Source organism: Acomys russatus, chromosome 20, assembly GCF_903995435.1.
Source record: "Acomys russatus chromosome 20, mAcoRus1.1, whole genome shotgun sequence".
NCBI classification, from domain to species: domain Eukaryota; kingdom Metazoa; phylum Chordata; class Mammalia; order Rodentia; family Muridae; genus Acomys; species Acomys russatus.
In genome coordinates, this window is record NC_067156.1 from 911126 (window position 1) to 932755 (window position 21630).

At 42.7% G+C, this 21630-nt stretch overlaps 1 protein-coding gene across 1 annotated transcript in view; it reads left to right on the forward strand.

Annotated features, from left to right (window-relative positions):
* Positions 1-21630, forward strand: part of LOC127204798 (GREB1-like protein) — a 294756-nt gene that overhangs the window by 235831 nt on the left and 37295 nt on the right. The window contains 6 exon segments of the mRNA XM_051164015.1: positions 1143-1469; positions 2904-3032; positions 3592-3735; positions 7322-7519; positions 19363-19543; positions 20416-20608. Coding sequence (XP_051019972.1) covers positions 1143-1469; positions 2904-3032; positions 3592-3735; positions 7322-7519; positions 19363-19543; positions 20416-20608 — 1172 coding nt within the window.

Genomic DNA, 21630 nt, shown 5'->3' on the forward strand with positions numbered 1-21630 from the left:
CAGGAGCCCTTGCTTTCAAGCCTTGGATTCACAGGGGGGTTGGGGGTAGGGCAGAAAAAAGTCAATATATCCTCTAGGTTTTAATTTAAACTAAAGGTAGAAATTTTAGTCAATTTGTGCCACTTGGACACCTGCTGATTTTGTCCTAAAGACTGGTTACATTTCTAAAGAGAATAAGAAACAAAATGCCTCTAATTTCTAATTCCAGGGGCCATAGGGCATCAGTATAAGCTTACTCAGCTATGGCTGGAGAGAAAGACCAAATGTCAGATTTAACAAGCCAGAATACACAGGGAGAAGGAGGTTACAGAGCATTCTCTGTCTGGAGAAAGCTGGGGGCTGTGTAACATGTTACTTGGGAATGAAAAATAATTTTCCTATAGATAATGTCAAAATTAGGTGGAAACAATACATTGAATTATTTTTAAAGGCTGAGCATGGTGGCACACACCTGTAATCCCAAAGCAAGTCCAGGACAGCCAAGGCTACACAGAGAAACCCTGTCTTTATATATATATATATATATATGAATCTATGCATGAAATGAGAAATGAACAAAACCTACAACTGATTATACACCAGTGTGCTGGCTCATTTTATTAGTCATTAGCAGAATCCATAGTGCCAAGGTTTGAAAGTAATTGTCTCCTGGGGCATGAAATGGAATCAGTCTTGTATCTTTGCATATCCTCCTTGAAACAGAGCCTGAGTTTTTAAAGTTGAGGCCAGAGGCTGGCGGTAGTGACACACATCTTTAATTGCAGCACTTGGGAAGCAGAGGCAGGCAGATCTCTGAGTATGAGGCCAGCCTGGTCTACAGAGTGAGTTCCAGAACATCCAGGCCTACACAGAGAAAAATCTATCTCAGAAAGAAAGGAAGGAAGGAGGGAGGGAGGGAGGGAGGGAAGGAAGGAAGGAAAGAGAAGAGAAGAGAAAAAAATTGAGGCCAGAGAAAAGTGAAAAGAGAATTTTGCAATGGTGGGTGGTTAGTACGGGCTGTTGCTTGGGACCACTGCAAGATGGAAATGTTCACTTGCCAGCTGGAGTGTGGTGGGTTTAGAAGAACTGTCAGATGCAGGGTGCTAGGTGTTTTCTCTCTTCTCTAATTGCCTAAATTCTAGTTGTAATTCTCTTTAATATAGGTCCTGACCAGATACCTCTCAGGGAAGAATTTGAGCAAATCATGCTGAAAGCTATGCAAGAATTTACTGTGAGAGAGAGAGCCCTGCAGATGGGTGTTCCCTGCTTACCTATGTCCCCGGGACAGCTCCCCTGGCTTGCTAGATTAGCTGCCAGTGTGTCTCAAGACCTGGTTCATGTGATCGTTACCCAAAACTCTCTGGCAGAAGGCATTTCAGAGACACTGAGGCTTCTCAATGAAATGAAACACTATCAGAGGCTACCTGATTATGTTGTGGCAATTTGTGCATCGAAAATCCGAGGAAATGAATTCTGTGTGGTGGTTTTAGGTGAGTGGGGTTTGGGGCTTTGTTTGTTTTCTTATCACTTGCATTCATTCTGTCATCTGTATTTGGTAAGTAGCAACTGCCCGTTTCCAGCATCTGCATAATTATTCTCTGGTTAATTGCCTGTTCATTAGATTTCTCCTCCCAATTTTAACTTTCCTTTGCTTCTCAGATCAGGTGTTAAAGCCCTTGGTGTGGCTGAAGTTCTGGAGATATTCGGTTTTAGTTTTTTTGAAACATGGTTTCTCGGCGTAGCCCTGGCTGTCCTGGAACTCACTCTGTAAAACAGGTTGCCTTCAAACTCACAGGAATCTGCCTGTCTCTGCCTCCCAAATGCTGGGATTAAAGGGGTGCCACCACACCCAGCCTAGAGAAGAATGTCTATTCTTTTAAAACTTACTTTTGAAACACACACCTTCATCTCATGGAATGTCTGTCCTTAAAAGGTTTTGCAAGTGTTGGGGCTAGAAAGATGGCTCAGCAATTAAAAGCACTGGCTGCTCTTGCAGAAGGCCTGGGTTCAATACCCAGCAGCCACAAGCTCACAACTGTCTGTAACTCCAGTCCGGGGGATCCAACAACACCCTATTCTGATTTTCAGGATCTTGCATGCATTTGTGGCATACACACACACACACACACACACACACACACACACACACACACACAAACACACACACACACACACACACACTAAAGCCAGTAAATCATAAAAGTTTTGTAAGTGTTACCACTGTCATGCGATAAAGCTAGTGCCACCAGCACCTGTGTCAGCCAGCTGCATTTGCCAGGAGCTCTCCACACTGAAAACCCTACTCTACAACACCCAGGAAAGCTCCAGAAGGTAGAGAAATGACACAGTATGCTCAGCCAGGTGGCCCCTCCTCGCCATCAGCACTCAGACTTTCATTTCTCTTCCCCTCACTGAATGGCTCTCACTACTTCCTCCCAAAAAGATCAAATCCCACCATGACTCACTCATGTGCACTGGCCAAACTGCCTGCCCACCCTTCTATGTCAGGTTTCTATGTCAGGGTTTTAGAAAGCTTTTCCTGGCTCTGATCATTAATATTTTAAATTCTAAAGCTAGTTCTACATAAGTTTATGTTGTTAAGTATTTGTAACAACCATGTAAATACATGGCTACATTTTCTGTGAACTTCTCTAACCTTTAAACATGTGTATATTTTTACAGTTACAAACGTAAGATACAGTGTCTTCCCCTTAGTCACCTGGCATCACAGTACAAATGTTTTGTTGTTATGTTGCTGCGTTTCAGATCCGTGTAACAGTCCACAGCTTTTGAGGTGCCATGACCTCCTTAATCAAATCTCCGTAGTTTTTATAGACTTCCGTTGTTTCTGTGTCTCCCATAACTAATGTTGCAGCAAGCATGAGTTTCCGTGGTGACTCATCGCCTGTTATCCTGTCCTTCAGGTCAGCATCAGTCCCGGGCTCTGGCAGAGAGCATGCTTACCACAAGTGAGTTTTTGAAAGAAATTAGTTATGAGCTCATCACAGGAAAGGTCAGTTTCCTGGCATCACATTTCAGAACCACGTCATCAGGTGAGTGGCGGTGAGATTGGGCCACCCTGCCAGCCCTGGCTGCCTGATGTCAGGAAGCTGGCTGGCATTCCATTTGGAGTGGTCTGCCCTTACTCCTGTGACTAAGAGCACAGGAAGCCATGGGGTCCGGGGAAAGGCATGGGGATACTAGGATTAAAGGGGTCCAGGGAAAGGCACGGGGATACTAACAAAGCTCTGCTTAGCTGTGACTTTGTTGCATAACCTTGGGCTATTTTCTCTGTCTTTCCCTGGATCTAAGTTTTTTTATATGTCAGAATAGAAATAGAGTACATACACTCGGCCTGCTTTTGTATATGACACAAACCAAAAGAGAGCCGGGTGCTAGGCATGTACCCACAAGAGCAGATACCGGGAGAACAGTTCTTACTGTGGAGATACCACAACACAGATGGCCATGCGGGAATTCTGACTTAATTCCCGGCCAACTTACAAACCTTCATGAGAACCCAGCCCAGCTGCCTAACTTTAGATTCTGATAAGAACCACTCCAGCATGCTGCTCGTTATTACCTTCTTAAATCCACTTTATTTTAACATAGGTGATGACCTGGACAAGCTGCTAGAAAAAATGCAACAAAGAAGAGGAGACAGTGTAGTCACCCCTTTCAATGGTGACCTTACGGAATGTGTGTCGCCTCAGGAGGCTGCTGCTATGACCCCAACACAAACCCTGGGGTAATGTGGCCTGCGGCTGAAGAAAGGAATCAGCCCCTGGGACAGATATTGTAGAAGCTTTTTTTAAAAAAGAAAACACCTCAGGATTTTGAGGAGTCCTCAGGCATAGACTACGGCAGGCTTTTCGTTGAGTTCTGATTGGCAGTGCTTTTCTGTATCACCTTTCTCCTCAGCAAGTCTTTTCCCTGAGACAGTCTTGTTCAGTTGCACAGGCTGGCCTTAAATTGTGTATCTTTTTGCCTCAGGAAGTTCTTCTTTTGCCAGGAACGATTCTAGGAATCCTCTGTTTGATTTTATTTTGCATGGATGCCTGTGTGTGTGTGTGTGTGTGTGTGTGGTGTGTGTGTGTGTGTTGTGTATGTGTGCGTGTGTGTGCATGCATGTGCGTGTGTGTGTGTGCATGCGTGGTGCGTGTGTGTGGTGTGTGTGTGTGGTGTGTGTGTTGTGTGGTGTGGCTGTGTGTGGTATTGAGACAGAATTTTTATTAGCCCAAGCTAGCCTCAAACTCCTTACGTAGCTGAATCTAGCCTTGAACTCCTGACTCTCTAGCCTCCACCTCCAAAATTCTAGGACTACAAGGCATTTGCCTCCACCACTGGCTGGAGCCTCAGTATTTTTTTTTTTTCCTTAGTTGTACCCAGAGAATGTTGTGCTTGTTGAGGGCTTCAGAGAGTTTCACAAAGCATGTAGACTGCCGGCTTTGTGGGACAGTGTGTCTCACTCTTCCCATACTCTCTGACTTGGAAAAAACTGTGGTCCTCGGGGAGTGTGAGGCCTTCCAGGCGAAACAGTGTTAACTGCACACCACGGCCCTGCAGGAAGTCCAGGGCCACAGTGGTGAGGACAGCAGGCCATAGAGGAAGAAGCAGAGCAGTAGATTGTGTTTCTTGGTATTAAAAACGTCTTCCACAGTTCACTATTACAGGGATAAGATAAGACAGACTAGAAAACAAACAGCAAAAACACCACCACAACCATCAACTGCTCATGGCCGCATTTGGCCTCCTCCTGCCTCAGAAGGAATCGACATACAGAGGATTGCTCAGGCAGTAAAGGCAGCAGCAGGCCTTGCATGCCACCTTCTTATAAAAACCAATGTGACTATGGGCCACAGAGTGTTTTGACTTCTGGGCAATGTTTGGTGATATAGCAGTCATTCGGACAATCTAAAATGGGTCCATATTAACTGTTCTGAACTGTGAATAAGTATAGAACTTGCTCAGAAGGTAAAGGCTGCTTAGAGCCCAAGCCAAGGACTTGAGTTAGATCCTAGAACTCACACAAAAGTCCCTCCACACATGCACTCACACACAGCACACATGCATATACATGTAATTGTAATAAATTAATTAAATAAGTATTTCTCAATTCTCAGAATACATACAGACCTCTAAGTATAACGTTGGCTCCCTGTTTAAGAAATGTTGCTTAAAGAGACTGGGAGGAAAGGGCGCAGTGGTTAGAGCACTGGCTGCTTTTGAGATGCAGAGGTTTCACTTCAGCTTGCACACAGCAGTTTACAACCATCTACAACTCCATTCTGTGGGCCTCTGAGGGAACCAGACACATACATGAAACCAACGCATTATACATGATTTTTAAAAATAATATTTTTTAATTTAAAAATAAATGTCAGCCAGGTATGGTGGTATACATCTTTAATCCCAGCACTTGGAAGGCTGAGGCAGGCAGATTTCAGTAAGTTCAAAGCCAGCCTGGTTTGCATAAAGAGTTCCAGGACAGCCAGGACTACATAGTGAGACAGTGTCTCAAAAAAACCAAAATAAATAATTTAATTTAATTAGATTAAAAGAAATGTTTGCTTAAAATCAGTAAGATGGCGTGGGTAAAAGCAACTACCAACAAAACCTGCTGACCTGAGTTCAAATCCCAGATTCCAATGGTAGAAGGAGAAAACCAACTCATATAAGCTGTCCTGTGATGTCCACATTCATGCTGTAGCCCACAGACACACACACTCACACATACACAAACACTAAAAATTATAATTAAAAAATTTACAAAGAAATACTGCTAGCTAGGTGTGGTGGCGCACACCTCTAATCCCAGCACTGAGGAGGCAGAAGCAGGCAGATTGCTGTGAGTTGAAGTCAGCCTGGTCTACAAAGAGAGTTCCAGGGCAGCCAAGGATACACAGAGAAACCCTGTCTTGAAAAACCAAAAAGAAAAAGAAAGAAATACTGCTAGGATAAATGTTTTATATTTCATCAAACTTCAGAGTTTGCTAAGTTAAGTTTTATGTACACACACACACACACACACACACACACACACACACACACATATACACACACCTATGTTTTCCCCCCAGCCAGACAGCCTGTGAACTGAGGCTCCAATAACCCATACGCTAGAAGACAGATTGTTTCATTGCTAGTTTATTTAAACTTATGTGTATGTGTGTACAAACAAAAACACTCATATGCATAATTTTAAAAACATAATAGTTATTTTGCACTAGTATTAACTTTTTCATTCTGATGCTGTGGACCAAACCAAGAACCTTACACATCTACTGGTATGCCTCACCACTGAGCTCTGCTGTCCATGCTCACGGTATCACACTCCGTCAGTCCTTTCTGCCGGCAAGGAGACCTCTGTCAGCTCCACTTACACTCTGTGTCCAGCATAGCTAGGGCATCCTGAGTACGGGCTGCTTTGACCACACCTCAGCTGAGTTAAGACAACTTCCAGTACCACTGGCTAATTAGGTCCTGTGGTTGCATTGAGTCAAACTGCCAACATGTGTCCCTGACAAGAAGCAACCCTTTCTAGAAGGCGTTGGCAGCTGCCTGCCCGGGCATTTTCTCACTGCACTTGGATCTTTTGTTGTCTGTGGGGAGGGGGATGCACAGCGGTTGATGGCTCGGTGAGAGCTTGGAATAGTTACTGACAGTGTTTTGCAGTGCATTGCCTATTGAGGGGCCAGCTGGCTGTGTCACAAGGCCTCTTTGGATAGTCCTGGCGTCAGCTCTGGTAATGACTACACGTCCTAGGCCCTCCAGGTCACAAGTTCTGCCAAAGGCCCACGCCAAATAGGAAGAAAAGTGAAGGGTGTGTCTCGGATCTATGTTATCGAGCCACCAAGAGGGGACTTTAGGCCATGTTGGAAGTGATTTGTTGATAAAGAAGAAGTGTTTACTTTTTTATCATTAAAAAAAAAGCTTGAAGGAATCTTGTGGCAATTATAGCTACAGTATTGCCTGGGCCTGGGCTCAAGCACTGGGCAGCGCTGAGAGTCCTAAAAAAATTGAATACCCCATTTTTGCAGCTGAGTCCTGGTCCGGCTGTGACAGTGTGGTCTGTCTCCACTCTTAGGGAAAGGGTTTAAGATAAGACATCAGTTTTTAAATAATTTGATTGTAAGAGTGTCGTGTCCAATTCTTAAACGTGTCTTTGCAGTCAGGTTCCAGCGGGAATAGGCAAATCCCTAACGCTCAGAGAGAGAACAGCAGTTGGGAATTCTTGGCCATGAGACATTGTTTTTCTTTCTGTTTTACGTCTCCATATGGATTCATAGTGCTTGCCAAAGAACTAAATTAATATTGCTCTTATAACTTTTTTTAATTTTAGATGTAGATAACGAAACCTTCCAAATTTATCAACCACAGCTCACAGTTGCCAGAAGACTCTTATCCCAGGTGTGTGCGATCGCAGACAGTGGCAGCCAGAGCCTGGACCTCGGCCACTTTAGCAAAGTGGACTTCATCATCATCGTCCCAAGGTCAGAGGTTCTGGTGCAGCAAACTCTGCAGCGGGTTCGACAATCAGGTGAGAGCGAACTTTTCATGAGCTTCTATTTTGTCCCAGCCCAAGGAGCCCCTCTACTCCTTCCTCTCACCTAATCCAAATGCTTAGGTGGCATTTGAAACATTCTTCAGTAATAAAAATCGTAAAAACCCTTGAATGAGTATATAATTTACCTCTAAGCTTTCTCCCAGACCTCGCGCCCTTGGAGGCCACGCCCAATTGTGTGTTTGCCAGATGCTGTAAGCCTGTCACGTCATGCGTGGGACTGCAATCTGGCCGTGCACTGTTTAGGGAAGCCAGCCTGTCCAGGATGCTGGGTCAATGCCACTTGAATTCTTCTTGTGTTCGGGCAGGTCGTTTCTCAGAGTGAGTTCTCAGACATTTAGCAGGTTGCCAGCATACTTTCAATGCAGACACCACTTCTCTTCACATCAAGAACAAAAAGCCAAGTTAAAATTATTTCAAGGACATAGAGGTCAAGTATAAATATTATTTCCCTCTAGAAGATCGAAGTAGAGGAAAGCAAAGATTTTACAAGTCTGTGGTAAATACATCTTTTCATGAAAATAGAATTTGCCTAGAATTATAAAACCTATATAGAATTTAAAAAGTTGGCACAGCTAAGAAAATGCTGGCTTTTATGCAAACCAGGTTTTTAGTGGTTTTATTATCTAGTTGGTTGTTTGGTTGGTTTTTGTTGTTGTTGTTGTTTGATAAAGGTTTCTTTGTGTAACCATAGATGTCCTGGCACTAACTTTGTAGACCAGGCTACCCGCTAACTCAGAGATCCGCCTGCCTCTGCCTCCCAAGTGCTGGAATTAAATGCATGCGCCACCACCAACTGGCATAAACCAGGTTTAAAAGAGAAATGTAAGTGCCAAATTCCTTCTGACTATCTTATGTGGAGGAAAAGACAGACTTTTAGGAGGATGAATCTTTTGCCATAATAAAAAAATTATCTTTGAAAACAGAAAACCTAGTGAATTCAAAGTTCTAAAAAAATGTAGTTTATGGATTCCACACCTAGAGACATTGTCTGTCAAACTTTATCAGACTTGCAGGGAACCTTGTAAAATGCAAATTGCCCCCCGCAGTCCAGGGAGCCCCAGACTGTATTTCATCCAGGCTCCCGGGTGCTGCTGGTCAGAGGGCGACGCTGAGCATCACGGCTGATCATGAAATCTTCCCTCAAAGTGCCAGGGTCCACATGCGCTAACAGTAGGTTTCACCTGTCTGACTGGCTATGACTGACACATGGGAAGTGGAGGGGCCTCAGAGTAATCTGCTTTTCAGCCTTTAAATCTCTGAGTGGCACAGTCCGCAGTGACCTTGCCTGCCAGCTTTCCCAGAGGCTCCCTCTGCTCTGCCCGTGCTGTCTTCTTTCCTCCGCTCTGCGGTAGGCAATGGGTGGGTTTCCATAGCACCAGGTGACCTGACCTATTATTTCTCACGGATTTTCTCTCCCACACATGGAGCGCCTTCTCTTCTAGTCGGTTCACTTAGACCATCTGGCAATTGCAGCCTCCCTCAGCTTGTGATCTGATATCCCAAGTCACGCTTCAGCAAACACGTCACAGCGCCTGTTCCGAGGGAGCACCAGCTGCAGGGCTTTTCCTGGAGTAACCTCGGAATGACTTGCACTTTTCCTCTCTCTGTGCAGGGCCTTCCCTTCCCTCTCTCTGGGCTCAGAGGGGTTTGGGATTTTTTGGGTTTGTTTGTTTGTTTGTTTTTCTCACATATTTTAAGGTTGCCATTCTTCAGAAAGATGGTAGAATCTGACCAATTATATAGGTTTATAATCTGGAGAGGGGAAATCAGAGTTATAAGCACATTTGAAAAACAAGGCAAATTACTTTCTGTTTATTTGTTTTTCAAGACAAGGTTTCTCTGTGTAGCCTTGGCTCGCCTTGACCCGCTTTGTAAACCAAGCTGGCCTTGAACTCAGAGATCTGCCTATCTCTGCCTCCCCAGTGCTGGGGTTAAAGGCCTGTGCCATCACTACCCAGTGGCAAATTACAATTTTTATATTATTCACTCCTAGCTTTGACACACAAAATTTACTTAAAGAATTTTGTTTTTATTATATTTGAAAACAGAAAGTTTAATGAATTCCAAGTTCTAAGAATGTAGCTTATGGATTCAACAGCTATAGACAGTATCTGTCAAGCTTCCATGAAAGTCTGTATAAATTCAGATAAAATTACTAAGCAGATAAAATTATTGTAGTAACAATCACTTTTATATACTTAACATTCCTTTTAATTATATAAAAATGATTGTGAGGTGTGTGTGTGTGTGTGTGTGTGTGTGTGTGTGTGTGTGTGTGTTGGAGTGTGGCAAAGAGCAGATGCAGAAGTCAAAGACAACTTTTGGAGTCAGTTTTCTCATTGCACTGTGGGATCCAGGCATCAGACTCAGGACAGCAAGCAGTTTTACCCTATGAGACATCTTTTTCACCCCATGATATTATTCTGAAAGTAGAAAATATAAACATTTGTGAACAAAGGTCATAGTTCAGTAGTAGGGTACATGGTTAGCACGTTTGAGGCTCTGGATTCAATTCCCACAAAATTAAACATTTGTAATCTCATAGTCAAAGATAAGCACCATATAAACAAAGTTTTTGCACCTAATTACTGCCTAGTGTTGTGCCTCCTTCCTGCCTAAACCTGCGCTTGCTGATGGTGTGCAGTGTGCATATATTTCCAGGCCAGGAAAAGCTTTTACAAACAACATTCTTTTTTAAATTTATTAATTATATTTTAGCATTTTTATTAATTCATTTATATTACATCTAAATTGTTATCCCATCCCTTGTATCCTCCCATTCCTCCCTCCCTCCCACTTTCACCCTATTCCCCTCCCCTATGATTGTGACTGAGGGGGACCTCCTCCCCCTGTATATGTTCATAGGGTATCAAGTCTCTTCTTGGTAGCCTGCTATCCTTCCTCTGAGTGCCACCAGGCCTCCTCATCCAGGGGACATGGTCAAATATGAGGCACCAGAGTTCGTGTGAAAGTCAGTCCCCCCTCTCCACTCAACTGTGGAGAATGTCCTGTCCATTGCGTAGATCTGGGTAGGGGTTTGATGCTTACTGCGCGTATTGTCCTTTGTTGGTGCCATAGTTTGAGCAGGAGCCCTGGGCCGAGATCTACCCATCATAGTGTTCTTGTAGGTTTCTAGGACCCTCTGGATCCTTCTATTTCCCCATTCTCCCATACTTCTATCACCCAGAGTCCCAATAGGATGTCCTCACCTCTATCCCACTTTCCTGGTAAGTGAAGGATTTCGTGGGACATGCCCCTTGGGCTAGTGTCCAGTTATAAGTGAGTATATACCATTTGAGTCTTTCTGCTTCTGGGTTAACTCACTCATTATGATCATTTCTAGTTCAACCCATTTGTCCACAAATTTTGGGAATTCTTTGTTTTTAATAGCTAAGTAGTATTCCATAGTGTAAATGTACCACAGTTTCTTTATCCATTCTTCTACTGAGGGACACTTAGGCTGTTTCCACATTCTGGCTATTATGAATAAGGCTGCTATGAACATGGTTGAGCATATGTCCTTATTATGTGCTGGAGAATCTTCTGGATATATTCCAAGAAGTGGAATATCTGGTCTTGAGGTAGCCCTATTCCCAGTTTTCTGAGATAGCGCCAGATAAATTTCCAAAGTGGCTGTACTAGTTTGCATTCCCACCAGCAATGAAGGAGTGTTCCTCTTTCTCCACATCCTCACCAGCATGTGGTGTCGCTTGAATTTTTGATCTTAGCCATTCTGATGGGTGTAAGATGGGATCTCAGAGTTGTTTTGATTTGTATTTCTCTGATGACTAAAGACGTTGAGCATTTCTTTAAGTGTTTCTCAGTCATTCAGTATTCCTCTGTTGAGAATTCTCTGTTTAATTCTAAGCCCCATTTCTCAATTGGATTATTTGGTTTGGTGGTGTTTAATTTCTTGAGTTCTTTATATATTTTGGATATCAGACCTTTAATCCCAGCACTCTGGAGGCAGAGGCAGGCAAATCTCTGTGAGTTCAAGGCCAGCTTGGTCTACAAAGGGAGTGCAGGACAGCCAAGCTAACACAGAGAAATCCTGTCTCAAAAACACAAAAAACAAATGAAGAAATTTTTAAAAAAATCTTAAAGCTAGGCATAGTCACACATGCACTTGGGAGGCAAAGACAGACAGAGACAGGCGGCTCTCTGAGTTCAAGCCCAGCCTAGTGTACCGTGCAAGTTCCAGGATAGCCAGGGCTACACAGAAAAACTCTGACTTCAAAAACAAAGACAAACAAACAAACAACAACAACAAAAAAACTCAAAACCAAATCATTTAAAAAAAAAAAAAAAAAAAAAAAAGGAAAGTGAGCTTGCTCTTCCAGAGGTACTGAGTTCAATAGCCAGCAACCACATGGTGCCTCACAAGCATTTACAGTGAGGTCTGGTGCCCTCTCCTGGCCTATAGATGTACATGCAGGCAGAACACTTTATACATAGTAAGAAAATAAATCTTTTTTTAAAAAACCAAGAAGCGGGAGGAGCTCATCTGAACAAGAGCAATCGGTCTAACGGAGTGCTCTGCAGGCAGGTGCTCTGAGGGCAGGAGATGCTGTCCCAGCCTGTAACCGAGCACTTGGCTCCTCCATGAACTCACCATATTGATATTAGGTCCAGGAGGTTGCCTATGAGATACAATGTTTAACTTGAATTACAATAACACCCACCTGCTGTGGCATTCTCTAAAACAACTGCCCTGAATTAAATAAAATAGCAATATCACAAATGCCATAGAAAATCAAAAAGGAAAAAAGAAAGAAAAGCAGGAGGCTGTGCAATCAGTGCTTAACCTTTACTAATATTTTTTTTTCTAGAAAACAGTCACATTTTCTGGTGCACACCATGTTTTAGTACATTATGAAATGGCTAGACCTATTAACTACCCAGTCCATTATCTCACTTGATTTCTTTTGTAGTAAGAACACTTAGATACTGCATTTATCAGTCATAAAGTATAAAATATGTTGTCACTAATTATAACCCCATATTGTACAATAATTTCTTAAACTCATTGCTTCTTTTAAAAAGTATTTAAATTACATTTATGCCATTCCACACATGTGGAGGACAGAGGACATCTTGAAGGAGTGGGTTTTTTCTTCCACAATGCAGACCCTGGGGATCAAATTTAGCAAGTCAGACTTGGCACCTTTACCCACTGAGCCACCCCACCAGCCACCTGAACTTAGTCCTTTTTTCTAAATGAAGTTTGTGTTCTGTTACCAACATCTAATCTCCTTAACTCTTTTTTAAAAAAGATTTGTTTGTTGGTTGGTTGGTTGGTTTATACAGTATTCTGCCCGAATATGTGCCTGCCCGCCAGAAGAGGGCAGCAGATCTCACTGTAGATGGTTGTGAGCCACCATGTGGTTGCTGGGAGTTTAACTCAAGACCTTTGGAAGAACAGTCAGTGCTCTTAACCTCTGAGCCATCTCTCCAGCCCTCCTTAGCCCTTCTTAATTATTTTATTTATACAAGGTCTTTATTTATAGTATTATAATAAATGAGTAAATAGATGATAAATAAATGAACTACAAGTATGGACTATAGAGAATTAGAGATAAAATACTGGAATCTGTGTATAGTTTTAGATTGTTTAGCCATAATAATATAATCAAAATGATAAAGAAAAGAAGCAGCCAAAGCAGACAGCAATAGTGGCTGAGTCCACCTGAGGACAGACTCACCTTCATTGCACTTGATTTTTAATTCTGTGGCATTTAAAACAAAGCAAAGGACCCATTAGATGCAGTTTAGGAGTTTTTTTTTTTTTTCTTCAAAACATAAACCATGTTCATAAACCATGGCAGATATATCATTTTAAAAAAAAAGAAAGAAAGAAAGAAAACCTAAAAATAAATAAGTAGAAAACCCTCATTTTCATAGGCCAATGGGCTTTTTAATGTTTTATGATGATTGTATTTCCAAAATGGTCAACAGAGTCAGTACATTTATTTCTTACCAAAATTCTATTGTGTTCTTTGCAAAAATCCCAATACTAACCCTAAAATTCATAAAGAAATTCAAAGTACCTAGAACACTGAGAACAATATACGATTTCCAGTTAACACCTGCATAAGCTACATCAATCCAGACAGTGTGTTACTGCTTTAACAAGGGCAGATACACAGGTCAATGAGACAGAGCTAAGAGTCCAGAAAAAGAAAACCTTCTCGTGTTTGTTCAGTTGAACCGTTAGCGGAGTGCCAAGCAATGTAATGGAGGAAGAACCGTCATTTAAACCCATTTGCTGGGACACTTAGAGGTCCATGTGCAAGAAGTGGGTCTTGGAATGATGGTGCACGCCTGTAATTCCATGATCCCATCCCCCAAGAGGCAGAGGCAGGAGAATCACGTTTGAGGCCGTTTTGAGCAAACCTACAGCTCATTCTTTGATGACTTCTTTCTTTCTTTTCTTTTTTTCTTTTCTTTTCTTTTTTTCATGAGACAGGGTTTCTCTGTGTATCCCTGGCTGTCCTAGAACTCACTGTGTAGACCAGGCTGGCCTCACACTCACAGAGATCTGCCTGCCTCTGCCTCACCATGACCATCTTAACTGATGTTTACTTATCTAGAACAGCAAAAGCTAGGCTTTTAAAAATAGATACACTGGCCACCATCAAAGCTGAAACTGCTATTTCAAAAGACACCAGGAAGAAAGAGAAGAAATAACTCAGAAGATAGGAGAAACTACTTAAATGGCATATATCTATTGCCAGGCATGTTGGCACATACCTGTAATCTCACCACTTGGGGATGGGAGGCCAGCCGCCTACTATATAAGACCACTGCCGAAGAAAATATTTATTTGATAGGAGACTATATCTACTCTATTTGGAGATCTATTACAATTCAATAATAAAGAGACATAACAATTAAAATATAGGTGAAGTATCTGAATAGTTATTTCCAAAAAAGATGTGTGTGGTGTGCATGTGGTGTGTGTGTGTGCGTGTGCATGTGTGTGTGCTGTGTGTGTGCGCATGTGTGCATGTGTGTGCGTGTGCATGTGTGTGTGTGCATGTGTGTGTGTGCATGTGTGTGTGGTGTATGTGGTGTGTGTGTGTGTATGTGTGTGTGTGCGTGTGTGTGTGCATGTGTGTGTGTGCATGTGTGTGTGGTGTGTGTGTGTGTATGTGTGTGTGTGTGTGTGTGATGAACACATAAAAAGATGTTCAACACCATTTATTTTGGTAAAATGAAAAACGTATGTTACAAACAGTACTGTAAACCCTGTTATAATAGCAGCGAAGGCTAAGGATCAGCACTGACAGCCAGTTATAGCTATCATGCACATGGAGAGGTGGAAGCTCAGTCACCTCGCTGGGCGTAAATGGTATATGTAGCCACCTCAGGACGTGGCTGGCATGTGCTCAGATGGCTAAATGCAGAGTTACTGTATGACCTAGCAAGTCTGCTCCAATGTGTGAAACTACAGAAACGTGAAAACGTATATCCACACAAAAGCCTGTCAACAAATGGTTCTGACAAAATGGTTCACAGAGGCCAAAAGGTGGAAACAACCCAAACTGTTACGTCTGTTTGAGGGATGGTTGCTGAGCAACAAAAGGAAATAAGAGTGATGATGCTCACACGTGGGTGAGCATGGGCACTCCATGAAACGTGAAAGAAGCCATCATGAATGGTTGTCAAGGTGACTGTGTTCAGGTACATCTTCATCCTCAAGATTTCATCTATTAGTTTTTTCCTTTGGTTTTCAAGACAGGGTTTCCCTGTGTAACCTTGGCTATCCTCGACTCACTTTGTAGACCAGGCTGGCCTCATACTCACAGTGATCCTCCTGCCTCTGCCTCCTAGGTGCTGGGATTAAAGGCGGGCGCCACCACGCCTGGCTTCATCCATTAATTTTGACATCCATTTGTGGATCCCTGCAGTATTTTGGTACTTCCAAAACAGTGATTCTGTCGTTTCTAAACATTCACTGGTGTTTACTAGGAGTCTGTTAACTGAATTCTGTGAGGAAAAGCATGTTGCCTCCCTTCCTCTCTCTGTCTCTCCCTCCCTCCCTCCTTCCTTCTTTTTACCAGTATGGTTCATGGACATTTACTTATCCTCTGGATTGTCTCTATCAGTGTTATTTTCTGCTGTTTCTCAGAATTTCCGGCATTGGTATTAGAATCTCTTGCAGGGTGGGGGGAGTCTTTTTGGAGTTGGTTCTTTCCTTCCACCTTACTGTGACAGCGCCTCTTTCTCTTTTTAAATTTTTTTTTTTTTTTTTAAGATTTCATTATTTTATTTTATGTACTTTGTCTACATGTATTTGTACCACCTATCTGGCCAGTGTCCATGGAGGTCAGAAGAAGGCATGGAATCCCCTGGACCTGGATTTATGGGTACTAGTGAGCCACCATGTGGGTCTTCTGCAATACGTGCTCTTAGCCACTGAGCCATCTCCCTAGCCCCATGAGAGTGTTTCTTTGATGTCTCTGCCACGTGTGCTCCAGGTTAGCTGGCTCAGTTCTCTGTACTCTGCCTCCCATCTCACCTGAGGAGTGCTGGGGTTATAAGCAAGCCACCGCAGCTAGCTTTTTGTGGGTCCCAGGACCAACTCAGCATGTCAGGCTTGCTGTTTCACTAGCTCCCCAAGATTGTTGTTTGTTTGTTTTATTTCCTTGTCTTTGTCCTAAAAATTTACTTTTTTCCCTAAAAAGCTTTAATTCTTTTATTGAAAACGGTGTCTAAAAGCCCAAATCTGGGTGTTGGTATACTCATCGCTACTGTGGTGTCATTTTAGGCACATGTGACAGATATCTAGGAAGTATAAGTGTGTATGTTAACCCATACATGCTAAAATTATTTTTGTAAAATTGTTTGTTTCTCTCTTAACCCACTCTCACAAAAAATAAAAATAAAATAAAAAATAAAAAAAAATTGAGGCTCTATTATGTTAGTTGTTTATCAAGCTTTAAAGCACACTCCTGAGCAGTTTTAAGTGTATTCTTAGCCCTCTAGGCTAGTCTGGCTTCCTCCCAGCATAAGTCTCGGAAATGCTTATGACATTCTCTGCTCTTGCTCCTCCCCCAACGTCTCCTGGACCTGTGCTGGTGGCTGAATCCCCCACCTCCTCCCCTCACTCCTCCTCCCCTGGCATTCAGGAAGTCCAGCCCTTCCCCTGCTCAGGGATTAGCTGTAAACTGCCGTATTATAAAGCATATCAGGGGACAATTGGGGAGCAGTGTTTACACAACAGTGATGCAAGAGAGTCTCAGAACAAGGACTGCCACCAGATATGGGGGCACAGAAGTCAGCATTTGAATCACACAGTAACCTGCTAATAGATAAATATACACCTACCTCTTCACTTCACGGTATACATTTAAACAGTAAGTTCATATTGAGACGTCCCATTCCAAAACAACCCCAAAATTCCATCTGAACGTTCTTTCTCTCACAAGAAGGAACCCCATCTCGTTAGTCAGTTTAATTGACTATGTAACCACTAGCCCATACCCCTGTGAGAAACTGCTTTGCTGACTAAAGTTTGAGTGTGTGTTTCTTTTGTCTTCAAACTTACACTTTCCAGCCAAACTCATTTCACTCAGCGTCCTTTTCTGTCTTCACTGTTGCGTTTCGCCTTCCGTGTGACTAACCATTAGGGTTCATGTGTTACCGTTTTGACTCCACTGGGAGTTGGTTCTGGATGTTTGCTGTTCTAAAAGCAAACACTGGGCACAGTGATGTGTTCCGAGGGTGCACATCCTTCCAGCTCTCCACTCCTCCCACCTACTCTCCATCCACACACCTGTAGTCACATAACTATCTTTTAGTTTGGTTTAGTTCAGGGTTCCCTGACCTGGAGTTTTTCTTTACCTACTTAAGTTTTGGAGGTTTTTGGGGGTTTTGTTGTTGTTGTTTTGTTTTTTTGTTTTTGTTTTTGTTTGTTTTGTTTGTTTTTGTATGATGCCGTTCTGTTGTGGCTTTGATTTGCATCCCTTTATGGCCTGGCATGGAACGTGTGCTCTTTTCTACTGGAATGCAGCAGCTGCCACTGATTCTTAGCTACGGACTCATTTTTAGATGGCTTGACACTTCCTCCCTTTACAGACGAGAACAAGAGGGTCTTGTAGATCCCCTCTGTTTTGGGGGCATCCTGTACCCCCAAAGTACCTTCCCAGTATGACCCTGTGTCCTCCATGACATTAAGGTCTTTGTCTCTCTCCTTTCTGTATGTTCAAACCTGGCATGGAACCAATGGCTAATGAGTAGTTGCTGAACGCTGAGTGAGTATCCAGGTTGGCTATTTTCCAAAGACTTCACAGTGCCTGCCTGTTGCTTGGTGGCCTGTGGAAACATTCATAGCAAAATCTGACCATTTTCAGGTGGAAACTGAAAACAATCTCTGAAGCTCCTTGTGAAAACTACTTTAGGGAGCTAGAGGGATGGTTCAGTGGTTAAGAGAACTGGGTGCTCTTGCTGAAGACTCAAAAATGTCTGTGACTCCAGGTCCAAGGGAGCCAGTGCCCTCTTCTGGCCTCTATAGGCACTGCACTCACATGTATCTATCCACATGCAGGTACACACATACATACAGATAAAAGTGAAGTTAAAAATATATTTTAGGACATGTGCTCTTGATCTTAGCACTGAGAAAGCAGATACAGACAGACCTCTGTGCATCCCAGGCCAGCCAGGTTTACATAAGGAAACTGTCCCCCCCCCAAAAAAAAACTGGGATTGAAATCAGTTTTATGGTTTCTTTTTCTAGTATGATGAACTTTTCATACAATAAAACATTTGTCCACTTTTTCCTCTTAATTCACTTAAGGCTATTATTACAGTTTGTGGATGCTAATTGCATGTGCTTGTTAACTATGCTGGTGTCATTTGGTTAAAAGGATAAAATTAAATCAGTATAATTCATGAAAGTCTCTTCATTTCAAAGGAGGGTTAGGTGTGCATAGCAGCTTCATGTGCCTAGAGCTATGTCAGATGTCTGTACATCAGACTTAGTTACAGACAGAGCTACTGAGACCACACTAAAGTCACACAGTTTCTAATGTTTTGAGAATATAGTTATCATGGGTAATTCAATTTGTTTTATTGATTGGAAAATACCTCTAACATTCATTGAGGGTTTCCTATGCTCTGTATATGTGTATCCCAACAAAAGATGTTTCCAGTAGAGGCTGGCACCGTGACTCAGTGGAAGAATGCTTGCCTGGCATACGTAAAGCCCTAACTTTGTATTTTCCTATTCTATGCTAAATTTGGATTTATATGTTATATTAATAAGGTTTATATGTTGTTATATTAATTTATTCAAAATCTGAAAACCAAAGCCTAGTTTTGAAATCAGGTTTGTATGTTATACGCATGGTTGTTTTCCTAGTGGCCCTTGGCAGTGATCAGCATTAACATTTACCTACAAAGAGGAGCTAAGTGAACCAAGTCTGAAACATCCAGCAGCTTTTACTCCAGGAGTCAGAACATTCCTTGGGTCTGTTCTGTAAACTTACGTGGTGGTGAAGCCTCAATTCCTTACTGTCTAATCCTGGGTGTAGGCTCTTGAAACCCTGTCTCAAAGCACAAAAGCAGCAGAAATGTGTTTCTTGTTCTTTATAGCAGGAAAATAAGACGTGGAATGTGATGTTCAAAGAAAGGGAAATCTGGCATTTCCTCCTCAAAACTAGGCAGAATATGAAAAAGAAGAAAGGGTTTCTCCCTAAATGTCTGTGTGGTTAGTGCCGTGTGTGTGTGTGTGTGTGTGTGTGTGTGTGTGTGTGTGTGTGTGTGTTGTACATAACACTGTGTAAAAAGAGAAATTTTTCTCTTCTTGGCAGGTGTCCTTGTAGACCTGGGTCTGGAGGAAAATGGGATAGCTCATCAGAGAGCAGAGAAATATGTTGTTCGCCTGGACAATGAGATTCAAAGCAAGTTTGAAGTTTTTCTGAGGAGGGTGAAACAGAACCCGTACACACTGTTTGTGCTAGTTCATGACAACTCCCACGTGGAGCTAACGAGGTGATTGCTTCCGTGTGAGAGGATCGGGTGTTCCTTCCCCAGCCATTGCTGTTCCCTAAGGGAATCCATTAAAGACATGCTGTAAAGGCCCTGAACGCCTCGCAGTCGCTGTCTTCCCGTGGGTGACTTATTCCCAATCAGCCCTCACCCCCTCACGCTTCTGCCCCATTCACATTTTTGCCATTATTGACTTTATGCATGTGCGTGCATGTAGCTCTTGTGCACACATACAAGTGAGAGAACAACTTGTGGGAGTCCGTTCTCTCTTCCCCCATGGGAGACCCTAGGACTGAGCATCCATACACAAACACACAAGAGAGTGGAGAGAAAGACGGACTACAATGTGGCATACCCAAACTGAACAGAACTGGGAAAACTTTAGCACTGAGACTCGCTGGGTCCTGGGGGTGGAGAGCCCAGCCCCCCTCAACCCTCATCCCAGGCTACAGGCTGAGGTGGGAAGAGGTGTCAGTGCAGGCCATTGCAGAGCTAGCAGCTTTCACAGTAACACTCAACACAGATGAGCTCATGTGTGCTGCACGCCTGAGGTCACACTCAGAACAGCCTAGGGACAAACTGAAAATCCAGGAAGGGAAGAGTCCCCAGAATCTGTCTGGAAGGAGTAAGGAAGAATATATTTTGGTCTTTCAAATCATGTTTGTTTTATGAGACAAAAATCTCACTGTTTAGCCCGATATGACCTTGAACTCCCAAATCCTGCCTACCGCAACTCTCAACTCTCAAATCACATTCTGATTGTATCTGCTCCTCCCAAGAACAATAAGAGCAACGTCATGCCCATGCTGCCACCTGCCACTGTGTCCAGGCTGCTGGCTGACGAGGCACTGACAGGACTTTTACTATTTCTACAGCGTGATTTCGGGCTCTCTGTCACATGGTGAGCCAACCCATGGACTGGCCGATCGAGTCATTAATTGCAGGGAGGTTCTGGAAGCTTTCAACCTCCTGGTGCTCCAGGTGAGCTCCTCCCCATACACGCTGCAGACCCAGCAATCTCGAATCAGCTCTAGCAATGAGGTCCACTGGATACAACTGGACACCACGGTGAGTCTTCCCGCCTAGCCACCTGCAGTTCCCAGGACACAGAACCTGGAACTAAACATGGCCATGACTGGTGAAAATACAGCACAAATGTGCCAAGACATCTAATTAATATAATGCTTCCTTTTTACAGAATCACAATATTTTTGAAATGGGATCTTGCTATTGTCTGGCCCTAACCTCCCAGCCTCATTCTGAGTGCTGGGACTATAGACACTATACTTTCATGTGATAATAGCAATTATTATAACACTAATGATGAGTGAATAGTGTCCTACAGAAAGTTCATTGAGTGGCTACTCTTTAGATATATGTAAATGTGGTAGATACAAAATTAACCATGCTATATAGAGGCCAGATGGGGGCACTAAAAACCCTGGAGGTTCAGTTACAGGCAGCTGTGAAGCAACATATGGGTGCTAGAAACTAAACTCGGGTCCTCAGCAAGAGCAACAAGGATTCTTAACCACTGAGCCATGTCACTAGGTACGCCTATTTTTATTTTATAGATGCTACAAATCACCAAGTTGTATAAGATAGCTCTGGGGCTGGAGAGATAATTAAGGTGGTAGAATGTTTTCCTAGCATGCACAAAGCCCAGGGTTTGATTCCCATCACTGCATAAAACCAGGCATGGTGACACATACCTGTGGTGCTAGCATTTGTGAGACTGAGGCAGGCAGATCAGAAATTCAAGATCATCTTCAGTTACATATCAAGTTCAAGGCCAGCCTGGGCTACATGAGATGTTGTCTCAAAAATAAATAAATAAATAAATAAAAGTTCAGTATCACTTCTAACAAATTACCTGTAAATTTCTGGCATGCATTTCCAAGGTTACTAACTTTATTGCTGATCCATACTTATTCTTACTACCCTCATCTTCTTCTTCTAATATATTTTTATGTTATTATAGTATCAGCCTTCTTTTCTTTATAAAATAAACTAGAAAATACTTAAAGAAAAAGTTCTATTCATAATAATAAATAAAAATGTGAAAATAAAGTACACAGGCATTAAGAAAT